General features: G+C 39.1%; 1 protein-coding gene across 1 annotated transcript in view; it reads left to right on the forward strand.

Moving 5' to 3' along the window:
• The window catches only part of AP1S3 (adaptor related protein complex 1 subunit sigma 3), a 60824-nt gene extending 41746 nt beyond the window's left edge, over positions 1-19078 (forward strand). The window contains exons 2-5 of the mRNA XM_004453113.5: positions 2326-2504; positions 4253-4361; positions 12929-13066; positions 16943-19078. Of these exons, the coding sequence (XP_004453170.1) occupies positions 2326-2504; positions 4253-4361; positions 12929-13066; positions 16943-16978 (462 nt within the window). The 3' untranslated portion in view covers positions 16979-19078. The remainder of the gene's footprint in view (positions 1-2325; positions 2505-4252; positions 4362-12928; positions 13067-16942) is intronic.
• The last annotated feature ends 1343 nt before the right edge of the window (positions 19079-20421 follow it).

A 20421-nucleotide genomic window follows, 5' to 3' on the forward strand; every position in this document is an offset into this window, starting at 1 on the left:
GGAGTTTCGCAAGAGTGCACAGGGATGGATATAAAACATGTAATATTACACCATAAACATATAGGGGATGACAGACTAATAATGTAAACCATAATGTAAAACATAGGATAACTAAAAATTTAGAAAACTGTATATCCTAAAGTATGGACCACAATGTAAGCGCGGATGTCGCCTTGTTTGAAAGCTATTGTCTCAGAGTCTGTACATCACTTTAAGTAAATATGATATGAATAAGTTATAAGAATATCACTGTGGAAGGGAAAAGGTTCTATGGTGGATGTGTGGGAGTACTATATATTGTATATATGAATTGCCGTGGTCTAGGGCTCTTGTGAAGAGAAGTTCAATAATTAGGAAAAAAAAGAAAAAGAAAAAGATAGGATGTAGAATTTTTCCAAGTCAACATGTATTCTGTACCTGACCTTTAAACCCATTGCCTTATCCCATTTTGCTAATAAGGGATCCTGACATTATATTGGGCTTCAATTTTCGGGAGGTTTTGGATCACAGAGTGGTTCAGCAGTGGCGGCGGAGGAATACTGGTATAGGACACTATTGACAGGTGATATAGGGCTGACAGGGAGCTATACAGGGCTTATGTCCAGGGTGCATGGTAATGTTTGGATATACTCATAGTGGCAACAATTAAAAACTAAAGCTGGGGGGGTACTGGGTTCCTGGCCGGGGGTGCTCTGTCGTGGCCCCTAGGGGAGCAGCAGCAGTCCCCCAGGTGCAACGGTAAGGACCAGGAAGGAATGAGGGTCCAACAGTGAGAGCATGATACTAATGACTATACTTGTGAGCCTATATGCCTGAAATAAGAACAAGGCCTAGAGCAGCACTGTGCCTGGGAATTTCTTCCTGACAGCCTTCATGTTACTCAAATGTGGCCAGTCTCGAAGCCAAACTCAGTATGTAAATGCAATGCCTTCCCCCCAGCGTGGGACATGACACCCGGGGATGAGCCTCCCTGGCACCGAGGGATCACTACCAAGTACCAACTGATGATGCAACTGGAAAATGACCTTGAATTGAAGGTTCAATGCAGATCAGCAGAATATCACTGTCTACATATAATAACATGACTTTAAATTGCTGTTTGACCTAATGTAAGGGGGAAAAGGAAAGGAGAAATGAGTTTATATGGCTACGAGTCTCTAAGAAAGAGTCTGGAGGCTTTCAGAAGGATTGCCCTTAAGCACAACTGAGCAGAGTCTAAGAGACAGATAAAGTAGATACAACCCCAGGTATTCATTCCTTTGAGGGCTAAAGAGACCCACGGGTTCTATGGTCATGGCAGATGGGGTTTACTGCCATGGCAGATGGCCCTTCTTTGGAGCCGGTGTTTCTGTGTGATGGAGCTGGACTCAGATGGGATCTCTTTGCACAAGACTTTCATGCTACTTTACTGGAATTGTAGTTGGTGTTGGGGTTTAAGATATATTTAGGGGATTTGAATCTCTGGACTGACAATATGATAGCCAGGCCCTGAGCCCCAACAGACTTCCGCTCCTACAATCTGATTTATTGGACTCACCTCACTCAGCTAAGATGGAGTTGAAGAAGGACAACCACCACACCATGGAGTCTAGAGGGCCTACAACTGAAAGCAAGAGGATTGCATCCAGTATCCATGTGGAATCTGAGCCTCCTCTTGACATAGAGGTGCAACGAACACAACCAATCCAAGATCCACAGAGAAAAGGTGGCATTGGAGTGGGAAAAGTGGACATGGTGGCTGATGGGTATGGGGAATGGCAGGAAGAGATGAGAGGTGGAGGCGCCTTTGGGACTTGGAGTTGCCCTGGATGGTGCTTCAGGGGCAATCACCGGACATTGTAAATCCTCCCAGGGCCCACTGGATGGAATGTGGGAGAGTATGGGCCATGATGTAGACCATTGACCATGGGGTGCAGAGATGCCCAGAGATGTACTTACCAGGTGCAATGGATGAGTCATGATGATGGGAGTGAGGGTTGCTGGGGGGGGGAGTGGTGAGGTGGGGGTGGTAGGGTTGAATGGGACCTCATATTTTTTTAATGTAATATTTTTACAAAATCAATAAAACAAACAAACAAAAAAAACCACACACACACAATTTATCTTTCCCCTATAAATAAGTGCGCTATGTCTGTGATGTTCACATTTCTTTTTTTTTCTTTGAATAGCCAAATGCAATTTGTCAGATGAGATAATTTTCATGCTAGTAGGTATTTTTAATCTGTCCAGATTTATATTCCTGTGTGAACCATGCCACTGAATCTTAGTACATGGAATGATTTGGTTAACAAGGTTCTGGTTTTCCCCTTGCTTTCTTTGCTCTAGATACATTTCATATTGCTCTTCAGTCGCCAAGGGAAATTACGGCTGCAGAAATGGTACACCACCCTCCCTGACAAAGAGAGGAAAAAGATCACCCGGGAAATTGTTCAGATCATTCTCTCTCGTGGTCAGAGGACAAGCAGTTTTGTTGACTGGAAGGAGTTAAAAGTTGTTTATAAAAGGTGTGAGTAACTTGATGAGAACTGAATTTCTAATTATTACTTTGGAGTGTTCTAATCCTGAACATTTGTGATTGTAACACCAATTCCATCATTTACTGAAATCTTTGGAGGCTGGGGCCCAAATATTTGTACCAGTAGACTAACTGGAAAAGAAGTCACATTTATTGAAAGACCTTCCATGTGCCTGGAGAGATTCTAGGTACTAAAGCTATGGGTTGATAATGCATGTCTTCATTCAGGAAGTATTTAATGAGCACCTATTATATTCCTGGTATTGGTTTTTTTTTTAATGCATTGTTTTTTTAAATGCCGGGATGCAGCAATGAACAAGACCAAAAACATTTTTAGTCTTATGGAGCTTGTAGAAAGGCAGGGAAGTGAAAGATAATATGTAAACACATAAAGTATTTTCAGTTGGTAACAAACACTGGAAAAAATGGGATAGATGGGGGCTATGGTTTGATTAGACAGCTGTTATAGTTATTATTTATATTTGCAATGAGTAAACTGAGGCTGCCGAAAGTTTAAGTAATTAGTCCCCAGTCACAGTAAATGAGCGGGAAATGGCAGAGCCGGGACTCAAATCCAGACCTTTTCTGCTGTCAAAGCCTATGCATTCTCTTTTTACTACATCTCCTTGCCATGGTAAGACCATACTAGAAAGGAACCTCAACTTATTGCTGAGGAAACAGAAGGCCCCGAGCCCATAAACATGCAGATTATTGATGCCTAAGCCAAGACAAGAACATGGCTGACTGGTAACTTCCACAGATTCATATTTAATGGAGAGAATTACCAGGAAGTATCTGGGCAAAGCATCTTTGCTGGGTCCGTGGTCAGAGGTTTTAGCACTAACATCTTGCAAGATGCTAGCTAAGGCCCTTTGCAATAAGCCTCCCAGGAGGTATTTGCCGACAGGAAGCTTATCCCATCTCTTTGCCTACTGGTTTTCTAAAACTAAGTTCTTTTGTAATTTGAACAATTGTATAAAACATAGGCTTCAGTGGTTCTCCTAACAGCTCTTTACATCTACTGGGTATACAATGGTGAGCAGGTCAGGGGTCCCTGCCTTCATGAAGCCACTTATCTAGTGGGTGAGGCAGGCCAGGGACGGGCAATGAAGAACTCCAGCTGCTCTGATGGAGGGTGGAGGGATGCACAGCAGGTGCATCCATCCACTCAGAGGGGCTAGAACTCTTGGGGGAAATGCTGTCCCCACTGAGACCTAAAGAAGTAGGAGTTAGCTAGAAGAACAGGTCAAGGAGAATGGTGTTGTAGGCCAAAGAAACGCACGACCAGAAGTTCAGCAAAAGGAAGGACTTGACAAGCAGGGGATGGGCACACAACAGATTGACTGTAGGGTGTGAAGCGAGAGGGTGGAGGAGCGTGGGGCCACGGGAGCCTTGGTCAGGGGGTTGGACTTTAGAAAGACCAATCTCAAGCAGGGGACGGGCACGGACAAACCCCAGTTACCATGGGCCAGAGGCCTCTGTCCCACTTATAATATCTCTTCAAAGTAAAATTTTGTTGAGAGCCATTCACATATTTAACAGAATTCCCACAATGTTTTTACATATTCTGTTTTTACATTTTGGAAGGCCATTGCATGTGACTAATAACGATTTCATTCTTGGAGGGGGATCATCTCTGGAGAGGAGGAGGTCACTGCGTCTTCTTTGGGAAAAAGCTGTCTTCAGGTTGTTTAATATAGCATCATATTTTACTTTCCTTTTTTTTTTCTTTTCAAGGTATGCTAGTTTATATTTTTGCTGTGCAGTAGAAAATCAGGACAATGAGCTCTTGACACTAGAGATTGTGCATCGTTATGTGGAGTTACTGGACAAATACTTTGGAAATGTAAGTGTTTTCCGGTATATTAGAATTAGTCTGATTCTCCATCTCAGTTCTCACTTCAACTCTATTTCTGTCCTTCATTGGATTCTTTTTCTCTCTTAAGTCCAATATATTAATTGCATTTGTATCAAAGGTCATACTAGGCCACCTCAGTTCAGAATGCAAGGCCTCTACCTCTTCCTGTAATTCTTGAGAGCAATGTTTAGTAAATGAAAAATCCAAAGCTTTCAGGGGATTGATGGAGTCTCTCTTGACCATGAACACACTGGAGACCTGATAAATTCAATGCTGCTTTCAGGCAATTCGAATTTAATTGTGAAGGTTTCCTCAATATTCTCTCTCTGTCTCTTATTCCTCACTGATGTTCATTTTGACTTTTTAATCCCATCTCTGACTTCTTTCTATGTTATTCTTTAAGGTTATTTATACTAAAGATAAAAAAAGGCCAACCAATCAACCAAACCAGGCCAAACCAAAACAAACCAAGGAAAAACCCAAATACTTTTACCTCACTTTCCTATTCAGTCTCCTTCCCTTTACTGCTAAGTAATGTACTGTACCAAGTGCATCAGTCCTCAGAACACATTCACTCCTCAGCGGCTTGTAGCTTGGGTTCCGTTGTTACTACTCCAAGGAAACCATAAAGTTACACTGACAGCTCCCTAATGGTCAATGCTAGTGTCTCTTCTCGATTCTTCACCTTGCTTGATCTGTCTGCAGTGCTGGAGTCTTGCTCATCACACCTCTTTCTTTAAATTCTCTCCTCTGTTTTTGCCATGACACTGAATTGTGCTGAATCTTGTCTGTATTTCTGAGAGCCCCGCGTTGGTTTCTTCCACTGAGCTCCCTTCCTCCTCATGTCCTCTAAATGTCTTCCTTCTCTTCCTACTCTCCTTATGAGTCTCCTTTACTTTCTCGCCTAAATATCCATCCCTGACTTACCAGGTGACTCGATTTCACTTGTTCGTCATGGTCTTTGCTTGGCTTCTCAGTCAGCTCAGTCTTCATGTGACCAGAACAACATTTGTCATCTTTTGAAAACCTGTTCTTTCTTGTAATGGAATTTATTATGCTCCAGACTCCTTCAGTGCAAAAGGGTTTCTTCTGTCTTCGCTGCCCTTCACCGCAGATGACTGATTATTCATACAGGACTAAAGTCCCTCTCCTCCTTTCCACTCTTACTGCTATAGGTTTACTTAGAATTTAAGTTTCATGTTTCTTCATCTGGTCCTTCCTGCCTCTGGGCCCTTCTCCCCTCCCTCCTTGGCCTGTTACTTTCAGTCTGCCTTGCAAAGCCCTGATGAGACCTGGTATTCCTTTGCAGTCTCTCGCCATAATCTATAATAAATACAATTCAGAAGTCCAAGCCTAACTTTTAAGACTTCAAAACACTGGTCCCAGATCACTCCTAGCTTTTCTTCCTTTACCCCTGATATGTCCAGTGCTCCCACAACAAGGAACAGCCTTGTATTATCCTTAACTTGTGCTGTATTTGCTTGACCACCAAATTGCAAGTCCCTTGAGATCATGGCCTGAGTCTTACTCCTTTATTTTTTTCACCACAGTAGCAAGATTGTAGAAAATGTTTCAGAAACATTTAATCCAGTTCACAGTCTCCAGAAAGAAATCACTGGATTTGGAAAATCTTTTCTCCTCACTAATACTCTCTTTCCTCTTCCCTTGCTAACTAAAGATTTTTATTAGTATTGATGGGAGAATTTTGCTTTCAGAAGAACTTTCTGTTTTCTATGAGCAGTGTTTGCTGTTTTGGTTTTTATCAAATTTATTGCAACACTTCTCTTTTCATTAGGATAAGCACTAGAAAAGTTTCTGAAAGAACTTTTCCTCCCTCCTTCTCTTTCTTCTCTTTCTCCTTTACTCTGTTTATGTATTTATTATTTTTTGTAAATGAAATTATAAGACCTTAAATGTTGTTTCAACGATTTCACATTGCTGGTCAATATGGAGAAGTAATAGGACAGCTAGATTGTCTTTTCTTTTTTCTTTTCCTTGTTCACCAAGTTATTTTCATTTATTTGAGAGATTGGCAAATACATGATAGCATGTTGTATTAGTCAGCCAAAGGAATGCTGATGCAAAGTACCAGCACTCTGTTGGCTTTTATAAAGGGTTCTTATTTGGGTAGAAGCTTACAGTCACAAGACTTTAAAGAGTCCAATTCAGGGTACCGTAAGACGTACTTTCTTACCCAAAGTCTTTTGCCATGTATTGAAGCAAGATGGTGGGCGATGTGGGCTCAGCCTTCCTTCTTTCTCTAGAGGCTCTGTGGGTCCAGCTTCTTCCGATCTCAGCTGTAGGCTGGCATAAGACTCATCTCTCTCCCCAGGGCTGATTTCCTCCTGGATTCAGCTGCTCTGTTGTCATCACAAGGTCAGCTATATACTTTCAGGCTCACCTCTCTTCCTGGGAGCTCTGCTGTGCCTAATGGAGCCTTCTCCTTTTCCTCACATATATGCTTCTCTGTGCATCTACTTCCATGTGAAAGTCTGTTTTATCAGCCCACTAAGGGAATGGGGAATCAATGCTGAGTCACACTCCAATGACCTGGTTGAATCAAAGCCCTGATCTTAACATAATTTAGTCAGATATCTCAGCTGAATCTAATGCAATCACAGTGTATCATGCCCAGAGGAACAGACCAGTTTGCAAACATAATCTGTATCTCTCTTTTGGAATTAAGAAATAATATTACACTGCCACACACGTTTTTAAATTTGGGATTTAAAAGTTTTATGCTTTCCTATTGTAATAAATCCTAACATTTTGGTGCCCCTTTTTTTTTTTTAAGTGATCTATTGATACAGCACTTTGTAAAGGCCAAAGTTGATTTCCCAAAACCCTCCTTCTCCCTGTCATTTCTGTACTCTGCTTTGACTGTTGGTTTTTCCTAGATTAAACCAATTGTGATCATGCGAAATGGGGCTGAATTTTGATTTTGATCTCTCTAATTGAATTTCAGCCATAAATTTCAAAACATGTTGATTCAGAACAGGAATGGTAAGTCCAGTTAAATTAAGATGGGAATCAGATGAATTTCTATTTCTCTAACATTAAATTTCCATCCTATTTTGATATATCTTTAGAAGCTCTTTTCCTGAACCAAAATTTAATTCGCTAAAAAATTCAATGCATCTTTCATTAAGCTAAAAGCAGCTAAGAGCAATTCATGGCTATATGCCCAGTAGATATTCAATTCTTGTTAATTAACAGTGATGAACAAAGCCTTCCAGAGCCTATTCTCATTGACATCATCTCAGGAATAATATATTTCTCTTTGGTTTTGTTTTCCTCATGTGTTAACAGTAAAGGTTTTCTCAAATTCTGCCCTTGTAATATCCAAGGCAAACCCTTGTGTATGAACTTCTCTTATAACACTAGAAAATATTAATTTCCTATGAAGGATAAACCAAAATCTCTGGCTACTAATTTGAGTTATGTACTTTCTTTAAAAGCACTTTTCAGGTCCAGGGAGATTTACAAGGATTAACTAGTTAATCTTTCAATCTTCAGCAAGTAGCATTAACTTCAATTTATAGAGGTTAAGAGGAAATGCCTCAAAGTATTGCAGTAGATAAGGGTCAGTTTGAGGATTTAGACACCTGCCATGCTTTCCTGGTACAGACTATAGCATGAGTTTTGACGGATACACTTGGAGTGTGTGGATGTTGCTGTCCCAGTGAGGAGTTGAACTTGATATAGGGAGTTCTCTTGTTGCACTAGGGAGAGGATCAGGAGTCCCACAGCCTCGTGTTGGCACATTCACTAACCACTACTATGATTTGGGCCCTGAGATATATCTCATTTTACAGATGAGAAAAATGGCAATCAACAAGGTAAACAGAAATATTTACTTTACTCTTGGGGCTTCTTTGAGTATCAAAGTGACAATGTAAGCAACAATACTTTATAATTGTCCATTCTATATAGTAGTACATGTTTGTATTAAAATGACTTTTATTTTACATATATGTATTTTTATAATTTCTTTTTTGGGGAGCACTTACTGTATTTACCTTGAAACTTTTTGTATTTACTTTAGAACAAAATTCAGCAAAGGCAGGTATTTCTTAGACTATCCAAAAGGATTTATTGAAATTCCAGAAATAATCTTATTGACCCATGAATTCTGCCATAGAAGTCTCACAAACAAGATTATAGTAAAGCATAAGGCCAGGCCATCACAGATAAAAGTTAAATTAACGCCATTTCTGTTTTTTTAAAAATAAGCTTTATTCCAGAATACGGATACATGAGAAAAATGAGAAAAAATAAGAGTCTCAAGAGTTTATTAACACAATGAGGAGGAAGCTGTGTTGATTTGCACAATTAGGTGGGTGGAGCCTAGAAGCACAAGGGGCACATTTCCTCCTAACGGGACAGTTTTCTTAAGGTGTCATTTAGAAGGATTTGGGTAATGAGGCAGTAGCTGAGGAAACCTGGATTGTCCTAGCTTCTCCTGAGGTGTTTGCCTTCTTACTCTCTGATATGATAGCAATTTGGTCTTTAGACTCAAAGAATGACCATAGGGTATCACTTGGAATTGCAGTATCTGAAATAGTTCTTCATTTGTATCATTCGGTCTAGTGCCACTGGAACTTGTGCCTCCATTTCCCTTATGATCTAGACATATCAGTTGTCTCTCCACGTTGTGTCTATGTATATGTATATGCATGTGTGTGTGTGATGTTCTGTGTGTATTTTCCTTTGAATACTCCTTACCCTAGCCCTAGCCCTTGCACCCAGGTACAACTGATTAATTCCCCCCTTGCTGGAGTGCCCAGTGTGCCTGGGGGTGGGTTGCTGCTAAGAGTGGTATGTACGAAGTTTCTAGACAATTTGCATCAGGTTCACTTTGCAGGATTCTGATTGCTGGTTTCTCCTAAGGAGGCTCCTGTCTTTCTTGGACTCCTGGTCTACACCCACCTTGAACTCTGAGGTTCCTCGACTCTCATCTTGCTACTTTTACTCGTGACTTTCTGCCTCTTCTGACTTCTGGTAATCTCTTACTTTTCGTCCTCCTTTTGTGTTCATGGATGTTCTGATGCCTTGTGCTTTCTTTTTGTTATTTATATTGTTTAAAATAGCAAAATAATGCATAGTTTTTACATATCCTTTTAGATATATATACAGTGTTTTAAAAATGAGATTGCATTATGCATTTTATTGCAACTTTCTTTGTCCCCTTACAAGGCTATCTTGAGCTTTTCCCATGTCTGTCCATATAAATCTACCTTTTTTCTTTCCAGTTTCAGCATGGGATCCTGTGCCATAGTATGGTGTACTGTACTTTATTTAATCAATGCCCTGATTGACTAACTTTGGGTTGTTTACAATTTTTATTATTAATGATGCTGTAATAATCTTCCTTGCTCACATATATCCTTGTGCACTGGTGTGAGTATAGTGTAGCATGGTAATAAATTTCTCATGGAAGTGTTGGTCAAAGGATTTATACATTTAAAGTTGATAGATACTATAATTTGACATTCTGAAACAGTCTATAAAAATTTACAGATTTAACCAAGAGTGATTGTGAGAGTACCTGTTTATCCATATGTTACCAGCAATTCATATTCTCTCTTCTTAATTTTCAAATAAACATTGATTTAATATGTATTTCTCTGATTACTAATGCACCTGCTCATCTTATTAGCTATTTGTTGGCCTTTTTTATCTGGCTAAAAAATAAAAGTGAATGAAGTTCTTATTAGTTTTTTAAATTGTGATATTTACCTTAGGGATTTGCAAAAATTCTTTCTCTATCATAGGCGCTATCTCCCTTCCTCCTTGTTATATGTTTAGCAAATACATTCCCCAGCTCCTGTACTTTTAATCTTGTTTATGATGCTTGGCCCACATTCTACTCCAAATTTTTGCCTGTGTTCCTCTGTTCTGGTCTCCCTCAAATTCCTGAAGTGAGAGTATTCTAGAAATAAAAGAAAGGGTTCATAAGCTGAGAACATTTTCTGAACCATCACATTCTTTTTCTGGTGGTGTTCTCAAGCAGAACCCTAGGAATCTGGAGAACTCTGCGTTATAGTATTGTGTTCCAACATATAAACACTTTTATTTAAATTGGTCATATATGTATCATGTATATATGTATTTACATGTGAATATGAATGTATATATATGTGCACACAGAGATAGATTGAAATATATAGATATAAAGAAAGAGAGAAAGCAAAAGTGGGGAGGAGAGAGAATTGCAGCTATATATACACACATGATGTTGATTTGATGCTGTTTTCTAGTGAATGAAGAGACTGTACCTTTGTAGTTGAGTCAGATGAGTTTTTTCTAAGCTGGCCATTTATTATAGTAGATTCAATTGAATCTGTCCACATAAACCTTTTTCCTTTTATCATCTGTAGGTTTATTGTCCTAAATCCTAAATATATGGATTTGCTAAGATAATGTAGAGACGCAGCATTTAAAAGAATCCGAAAACTGTTTAAAAACAAGGCCCAAAGGGTGACTGACTCTTTCATTTATCCTACATACATTCATGGCTTCTTACTAAGTGCTAGATACCAATGATATTATAAAGATGACTAAAATCAGGACTCGGCAGTGAGTGGACAGAAGAGGGGAGTGATTGATAAGTGAGCATGTACTAGAGTGCTCACATGATGCAAATAAGAATACAGAGGAAGTGGTGCTCAGTCTGAATGGAGGAAAGAGGATTTGGGGGAGTCACTGTGCAGCTGACTTTTGAATTTGGCCTTGAAAAATGAGCTGAATTGTGTCAGCAGGAGAGTAAAGGAAAGGGAATTTAGGGGGAAGATTCCAGGAACTGCTCGATTATACACAGGGTCAAGGCATGAAAGAGTGTGGTGAGTTTGTGACTGTGTGGCTATAGGGTGGGATGAGTGCTGGGAACCAGAGAGGCGGTTTCTGGACTGGTTTGTAAAGATTACTATATGCCATGCTGCGGAATAAAAACTTTATCCTGGACACCAGACTGTAGGTGAGGGGCAAGATCAATGTTTTAGCAAAGTGTTAGTGGCAGGTGGTCTTGAGCAGTCACAGACACCACCTCGAAGGTCAAATGCAATGGCATGTGTAGGTGGTGATACATGCCTTTCGATTTGGTGACCAAATCGAGAGGGATGAAACCAAGAGAGAGAGGAATGGGAGGGAGAATGAGGAAGAAGTAAAACTCTAGAATTAAACTGAGCAACTAGTTAGAGGCTGAGATTATTACCCAAGCTTGGGAATAAAGGAAGAGGAGTACAACTATAGTTTGGGACATGTTGACTTGGATTGGAGATGTCCATTTAGCTGAAAATATTAGACTAGAGATCCAGAAAGAGATCAGGGCTAGACATCTAGATTTGTTAAACCAATTGCATGGTAGACACTGCTGCAGTAGAGAGCAAATGAGATTGTCTAGGAAAATATGTGCATTGCCAAGAGAAGAGCTTTCTTGAGGAGCACCAATATCTAAGGAGAGGATAGATTGCTGGAATAAACAACACACTGCAGAGGTGTTTGTTCTGTTGATTGAAGCCCTCCATCAATACTTCTTAAAGGAATGCAAGGTAGGGGAGAGAAATCATTGAAGGAATCACCAGAGATGGAAGAAGAGAACCAGCATTGAACAGTATGGCCACTCAGGAGCAAGGGAGGAGATATTTTCAAAAAAGAAAGACAAGTGAAGAATATTAAATGCTGCTGGCAGAAGTGTAGGGCAGGACTGAAAATGTTCAACTACTTAGCAGGTTACCCACCTTTAAGAGAGAGGGATGGGTATGGAAAGGGGAAGTGGAGGGGAGTTGAGGAATAAATAAATAGGAAGAAAAACAGCAGGATAGTACCTGGCTGGCTGGCTGGTTGAAGAATTGGAAATGAGCCTCCTTTGGATTATGGGAAGTGACCTTGCCGCTTGGTACACATAAACAGCAATCTGTCAGACTCTGCTTTAATCCGTGACCGTAGTCCTCAAAGTGTGGTCCCCTGACCAGCAAGGATCAACATTGCCTGGGAAACTGTTAGAAACGCAGACTCTCCGGCTTTACCCTAGTCTCACTGCATCAGCAACTCTGTAGGTGTGGCCCAACCATCTGTGTTTAATGAGCCCTCTGGGTGATTCTGGTACATGAGAAAGTTTGAGAACCTCAAACCTCTGCAGAATGAGCTTCTGAGAGAGTCTCCAGAACTAGGAGCCAAGATTTACAGGAGAGCAGGAGAAGCCTCTCAGGAGAAATGAAACTCAGCCCTAATGCCTGAAATGTTGCCGGGGCTCAGCTTTCCTTTGTGCCAATGGAAGTGTGAGCTGAGCCGCCTCATTCTTCTACATTTCTGAGCCTCTCATTTCCTGTTTCCACATAAAACAGTATTATCTGAGGACATGCTCTGCTTTAATAGAATGTGGTTTATTTTTGTTAAAGGCCTGGAATTCCCAGGTTCTATTTTTCTGTCCTTAAATGACCATCCTATAGGTTTATCTTGGGTAAGTGACAAGGGTACAACAATTGAGATGCTGGTAAATGTTTCCCCAGATACTAACTGCAAGTTTATCAAAACATTTGTTTCTGTCCTACCAGGTCTGTGAGCTGGATATTATCTTTAATTTTGAAAAGGCTTATTTTATCCTTGACGAGTTTATAATGGGTGGAGAAATTCAGGAAACATCCAAAACCTCCGCTGTCAAAGCCATTGAAGACTCTGATATGTTACAGGAGGTCAGTATACAGTTTCCCTGAGTGGTGGGGATGAGCCAACACTTACCAAGAACCTTCCTGTGCTAGGCACAGTTTTTAAGCAATTTGCAGGTATGAACTTCCTTCTCACAAAAACTCTAAGAGGTAGATAGTAGTGTCACCCATGTTTTGCAGATGAGTCTGCTGAGACACATAGAGGTTAAGGGACCTGCACAATGTCATCGTACAGCTAAGTGCAAAATAAGAATTTGAACCCATTTTGGGCTCCCAAGTCTGTCCTCTTTGTTTTTGGTTGAGCTTGTTAGGAAGGACCTTCACTGTGAAAACAGTGTCGAATTCTTGGTGCTGTTGTTTTCAAGAATAGTTTTATGAGATGTATAAAAAAGCTTTCATTAAAATATCTGTCTCTCTGGGAAAGGAGAAACATCATTTCATTTGCCAGGGATATGAGAGCTTTATTTTTGAAGATGGCATTTATCACTTTAATTAAAATTTTCACACCTCCTGGGGAGGCTGTATGTGTGTTCCTGCTTGCATAAATAAATTGGGAACACCGTGGCTTGCTTGCCAAAGTCTTAATGGGTCCTCAAGCCTCCATTTGGTCCTGCCCCTGACTCTCCATTATTCTTTCTTGAAATGCAGTAGGACTTTCTTTTCGAAGCATAGTGCCCAGATTTACACTGTCCCTCATAGATGCACTTACCTGCATTAGCCGGTTCAGTCCTCCCAAGGACACTGTGAGAATGAGCCCTGCACCCCACCGACCTTTACCCTCCCAAACGAGGTGATCGGTGGTCCTGGGTTACTTTCCAGCTCTGCTACGTCTAGCTCCTTCTTTCTGTAGCATCAGTGGGGGTTTCCAGCTTCCTATTTTCATAATGGCAGGTCAAGAGGATTAGAAGTACCTTTTTAAAATTGGTGTTAGAAGTCATTCTTCCTGCTGTTTGGAAATAAGGGACTGATATCACAGTCTGTTAAAAAAACAACACAAGGCATGATTTCCCAACAACTTTTTCTGGTACATCTTTTAGCAGATTACTTGCTTCTGTCCACCTAGAGAACCAGTCCTCAGGCAAATGGACGTGGAGAAAGATGTCTGCTCAAGTGGGTACCCATCAGAGTCAGCATGCGCCTGTCAGGAGGCTGACGCACTTACTATTAGAGGTGTTCCGCCTCAAAAATGCATTTGAACTTTCTGATGTTTACTTAGCCCTCTCCGAATATCACAAGAAGGAAATTTATATGGTATTTGAGGAATCAGTGGTTTGGAAATTCCACAGGACAGCCTTTCTTAAAATATGCTGGGGGTTATTTATAACTCTAGCCTCGGAGCCATTGCTGCGGAATCGCCTTATAGGAGAAATGGGCTTTTTAGCAGGGTCTTTGGCACTTCAATAATTTAACTCCTTGGACTAGTGTGAATTACCTTCTGTAGGAAATGGTGTTGTAAAGGCTTGCTGTGCACCTGGTGTTTCTAGTTCCAATTAAATCTGGGAGGTGTGCATTTCAAGAAAGAGCCCTTTCATTCAGGTAGGTTAAACATTCATTGTTAGTTCGTGTCCCTGGTGAGCAAGAAGAAAGTCTTGATGGGGTGGTCTCAGGGAACCCTCCATTAGCTCCTGTGTCTCTCTAGTCCGCAGCCGATGTCATGGCTGCCCTCTAAGTCTCTCTTGTTGAATTAACAGAATCTGCCAAATAGAGGGAGCGAGTTCCTAGTGGCCTCTTGGGGACTGATACTGCAGCTAAGTCAGTAAACATTTATGGAGTTGGTGGACAAATTGACTTTGTGTATCTGGTCTGCTTCCAAAAAGTTTTGAAGGGATAGGAGCACGTAATATAATTGCATAAGGAAAAAACCACTGCTCTCTTTTTTTTTCTTCTGGTCTTTGGACTCAAGCACATATCTGTACTTCCTAAAGTTTAAGAGAGGCCTTTGTGACATTGCTTGAGGTAGCCCCTGGGACTCCCTAATCCCAACCTAATAAAAATTCCTTAAACTGAAAAAGCTGTCCCTACCCTTTAGTAAGAAGAACCATAGTCTCAAATCTCCAAGTGCTCAAAGATTATTCTGAGGCTAGTTATTGATAATATGGAAGGAAAAGAACAGTTTAACTGGATGAGATCAATTTAGATGGTGCCTTATTTTGGGACTAATAGCTAAAATGTGCGGACAAGGGTACAAAGTTGTTAGAAGAAAGATTGTGGTTAATTGCAGAGGTTGCGATTCCTAGAATCACCAGTGGGGGCGGCAAACAGGAGGTGTTTTGAGCACAGACTAAGAAAGCCTGTTAAGAAGGGAGGGTCAAATGGCTATCTCATTAGCCCAAGCAAAAGGGTATGCGTGTGGCTGCATGAGAAACTGCTAGGTGGACCGCAACTTTGTCGCCTTTAAAAGCATAAAACATGTTAATAGCCAAGATGAACCGTAATGCGGTACAAGAGTCATAGCAGGAATAGTTCTGAATGTCCAAGACAAAGCAGTGCTAGATGGAACCTAGAAGGGGTCCTAAGATGCAGATTGCAGTCTTCCTCTTGTGCAAGGCATGAGCATCTCTTATGATCGTGCCAGCCTTAAATATCAGTTCCAACCTTTAAAGTGGCAAGCTCAAGAAAATACCAAATTTGTGCATCATTGGTTATGTAACTTGGGTAACAGCCCAGCTCAGAAGGGCAACTGTGCGGACTTCAGCAGACTGAGTCATCCAGCCATGCGAGGCAGAGCCAATCCCTGGAGCCCAATGGAGCGGGAAGCCAAGATAGTATCACCTTCAGGGCTTCCTCCTGGCCCCGGGCCCATTCCAAGGTGCAGGAAAGACCTAGCAATGCCTCCTACTGGCGTTTTTGTAAAATTTACAAAAATAAGATATTTTAACTGCAAAGAATATGTACCCATAACATGTATATCAAATATTGTAGCTGTGTGTCAGGCACTTAATTCATGAAAATAATGTTATTGTTCTGGATTTTGCGGTATTTGTCATCTTTTTAAAAATGGGTGATCTGTTGTCATTTCCTTTCTCATTTTAAACAGAATTTAGGCTAAACTTTGTATTTCTTTTTAGATGGTATAAATTTAAGGCTCCACAAATCCCAGAAGGGCCTCTGGCCATTATGATTCCCCCGTTGTGTTAAAATACGAGAACAGCATAGGCTGGAGGAGATACAGGGCAGAAGTATCAGGGAGTCTGCCTCTCTTGTCCAGTGTTCATCAAAGTATAAGAGCTTTATAAGAAAATGTGGCTACACCAATGCAATGTGTTAATAACAGGGTGTGGTATATGGGAACCCTGTATTTTCTGCATGATTGTTCTGTAAACCCACAACTTCTCTAGTTTAAAAAAAAATGTGGATGATTGGTACAAGTGTTTTCAGGAGAGAAGCCCTGGAATTCTCAAGAGGACTGGTGATAAACATTTAGAAAACCTAATATCTAACCCTAGTCTGTCCCCTGAGCAATCTAGTTTGGCCAGTGGCCTCAGTCTGCTTGGCCCATGGTGGTCAGTGACTTACCTGGCAGGGGCAAGTCAGGGGTTTAAGCTTGAGAACAAGTTGAGCATGGCTGCATGAGCTGATTGTGGCTCACATGAAGGAGGCGGGGGTTCTGCCAAAGGTATCTTTCTGCTCCCTTGGGCTCCCTATTGATTCAACTCAGGGTACAAGGTGTTATACAGAATATACTTGTGTATAGTAGGAGAAAGTGCTGGAGAAAGTCCATCCACCTTGCCTGTATGATACAGTACTTGGAGCAGCATTGTAACTCTTAACCCTGACAATAACTGTGAGTCTGGTCAAACATTTTTTAAAAGTGCTGGAAAAATAAGATAGAATGGAAAAGATTTCACAGTCTGCTAAAGGATGTGTTTTAAAGGAAAATTGTTCTAATTTATTCTCTTTCAGACAATGGAAGAATACATGAACAAGCCCACATTTTAACTTTACATTTACTTGAAGACTCAGAGTGCTGCGTGTTGTAAACCTGTAAATAAGCAAAGCCTCGCGTCCAATTATTTGACAGCCTCCAGCACCATGCCAAAAATAACTTAAAGGATTGTTAATTAGCAAAAATTAAAGTTGTTTAACATAATGTATTTATAATAATTACATGTCTGTATTATATTGTATGTGAATACTTGTAGCTCTGGATATTAAAATAACTTGTATAACTCAACAGACTGAGTATTTATTTGTAATGATTTTAACTACATGTGACATTTTAAAACTGATTTTGATAAATTAGTTGCAATGTATTTTTGTTGAATTTGATCCTCTACTGACAGATAGAAAACTGTATTGTAATAATCTATGATTATGAGTGTAAAGTATATGTTGTATAAATAATACCTCTTCTATAAGTTTCATGTTTAATTTTATGATAATTCAAAATTGTATTAATATTTTGCAGTTCTTACAATACTAGACATTTTAAATTTCAGTTCAGATACAATGTATCTGATTTTATTATCCTGAATTCTTTTTTTTTTCAGGATTGGATTTATGGAAAATAACCAAAGATTGTATAGAGTTTAGGGGATTTGATGCCTTAGAAACTACTATCTAGGCTGAAGTTCTAATTTTACCCTTTAATGAACATGGTGGGCATCCAATAAGATTGTGTTTTCCACACATTCTTTGTAACTGTTAAGGTTTCAAAAGATCTGGAGATACAGAGTCTATGACTTCCCTTATTATGAAAAGAGCATAGTAAGAATTAATAACAGCAATAATTATTACTACTACTATTTTAAAAATCTGTTCTCTTAATTGCTTGACAAACTTTGTTTCAAATATGTTTAAATGTGTATCTAATATGTTTGAAAACAATGTTTATCATGCTTTCTTAGAGCATTTGATACTGTTGTAGCTTTCATGGTAGATGCCTTTCTTCTCTTTTCCTTGCCCATCCTCCAGAGAAAATACTTGCTGCTGATCACATTTCCTGTTCTTGTGTCCCATTCATGCCACTTCTCGTGAGGTTCTACATCATTAGCTAGTAAATGGGATTCTACTGATTTGGGGAAAATAGCTCCTTAATATTCTTTCTTGTCTTGGTGTCCTGCTTTTGATGTCTTCTTACTCATGCATTTTCGGTGTTAATTTGAGGTCTGTCATCATTTATATTGGAGTAGTTAGGAACTCTCTAGTGCTTTTCCTGAGAGAAGAGTGTGCTTGCTGTTTGATTCCATGGGGGACACCGTAGGGAAGATCTTTCAAGAACACGATGATTCATATCATCATTTCTTGGTACTTACCATCAAGGAGTAACTTGATGCAAGTAGGTAACAGCAAATGGGAGAAGAATACTTACTACTTTTTGTCTTCTTGGCTTCTTTCTCACACCTCACCCACAATTTGATAGCCCATTCTCTTTACATTATAGTTAATTGTGTAATCACTTTTTAATATCCAATAACTCTTCCTTTACTTTCACTAAAAATTGTCAAGTTGACATTTTTTATGGTAAAGCAAATGGATTTTTTAATCCACTCAAACTCTTTTTTTCCCATATCAAGTCTCCTAAAACAATAATAAAGCTTTCATCAAGCATACACAGATGTTCTTCCAAATGTAATAATTCATTAGGATTTAAGCATCTGCTAAACATCACTGATTAACTGTTTTTTAACTTCACTTTTCTGAAGTTTAATTGATAAACTTTATTGATAAATGCTAATATATTTTTCACACAGACCTGCAATTTTTTTATTTAGCTCACATAGATGCTCCGATATGTGAGTAAAGCAAGCAAATTTTTTATTAGTTTGCCAAGGGAGAATCATTATTGTTTTTTTTTTTTCTTCAATTCTTTTTTAGCTTTTGACAAACCCTTGAAAAAACTCTGCCCATTAGACAATGTACTTTGGCATGAAAAAGGGATATTCTAATTCTATTTTGTGATATAAAGCTGAAAACAGGACTGTATCAGCTAGGATTCTGTTAGATTCACCTTTCATGTCATTTAATGGGAAATTCAGATCTACAGATGAACAATGCTTTTAATGAGTTCTTTGTGAATAAACTCAAGTATTAACTGAATCTGCGTCTTCAAAGCACATTTAGAAACTCTTTTTGCATCTGTGCCATCAGTACATAGCTTGGGCAGCATCTCCACCGTAACTTACGTGTTTCAAAGTGTTAATTTACTGTTTTCTTTACTGGTTTATTTTGCTGCTTTTCAGAATAAATAATGTTCTAAACATTTCTCTTCAGAGTTTGACAGATCACAGTTACAAAGGTTGATTCCTCTAAGATGACGTATTTATGATTTAACCATTTTCTGGATTAGAGTGTCTCTATGTCATTGGATGTACCCTCCGTATGTCTACTAGTAGTATTAAAAAGTGGCACCTTTTCTATTCCCTTTGTAAAATGTTGAAGATTTCCATACAGGTACCGAAAATGAGCAGCTCTTCAACTGTGTGGGTATGTGGTCTTTGCTATTGTTAACATGACCTCATAACTACCTTTATGAGCTACACCTGCTATTGTTGTAATTGATCTAATAAGATAATTTTCTTTCTTACTTTATACTTGCTCATCTTTGCAATGTTAATCTTGTGTTCAAACTGGATGTTTAGTAGAAAAATACCAGCATAATTTACTTGACACTGTTGCTTCCCTTGATAATATTTTGAAGTAAATATGACATTTAGGTTGACTAAAAGGAAGCATTATGCGGACACTTGGTTCCAAATGTTAGATAAGCCTTATACCGCTTCAGTATGACCTTAAACTTGTTTTTGTGGTATTCGTTTTTGTGGTGAAACCCTGAAGCTGCCAGTTTTAATAAACTTTTTCCATTATAGTGAGAACATAAAATTTAAGACCATATAAATGTAAAGAACTAAGGAGGCTGCAGGGGATTGTGATCATAAAACTGGTTTCAGAAAATAATAGTTTATTTGCATTCTTTGAATGCTGAAAAATAAATTGAAAAATACAAAAAGAATGAAAAATGGAGTTAAAATTACAAGTATTGAAATACTAATTTTTCCTTAATAGAATAATTGCATTTCCAAAACTTAAAATATAAACATCACTTTCACTGGTGAAGAATTAAATATATTTTGGATAATCTATATCCTTTAATGAATTGATTTATTTTTCTATTTCTAGAAATAGGCATCTCTTTCTGGAAAATTTTTAATGAAATTTTATCACATCAGACTTTGGCTAATTATAATGTTAAAAGCTCAAGTAGAATTGGGTGATGAATGAATGAATCATAGTATATTAATGAGAAAAAAAATTATTTTCTACATAGGAATATCTAGCCCCATGTCATAGTAGTTGTAGGAAAGCAATGGTACATACTTTCTCAATTGAACATTTATTAAAAATATGAAAACCTACAGCAAATTAAGTTAGAAGAAACAATC

Source organism: Dasypus novemcinctus, chromosome 7 (assembly GCF_030445035.2).
Source record: "Dasypus novemcinctus isolate mDasNov1 chromosome 7, mDasNov1.1.hap2, whole genome shotgun sequence".
Lineage (NCBI taxonomy): Eukaryota > Metazoa > Chordata > Mammalia > Cingulata > Dasypodidae > Dasypus > Dasypus novemcinctus.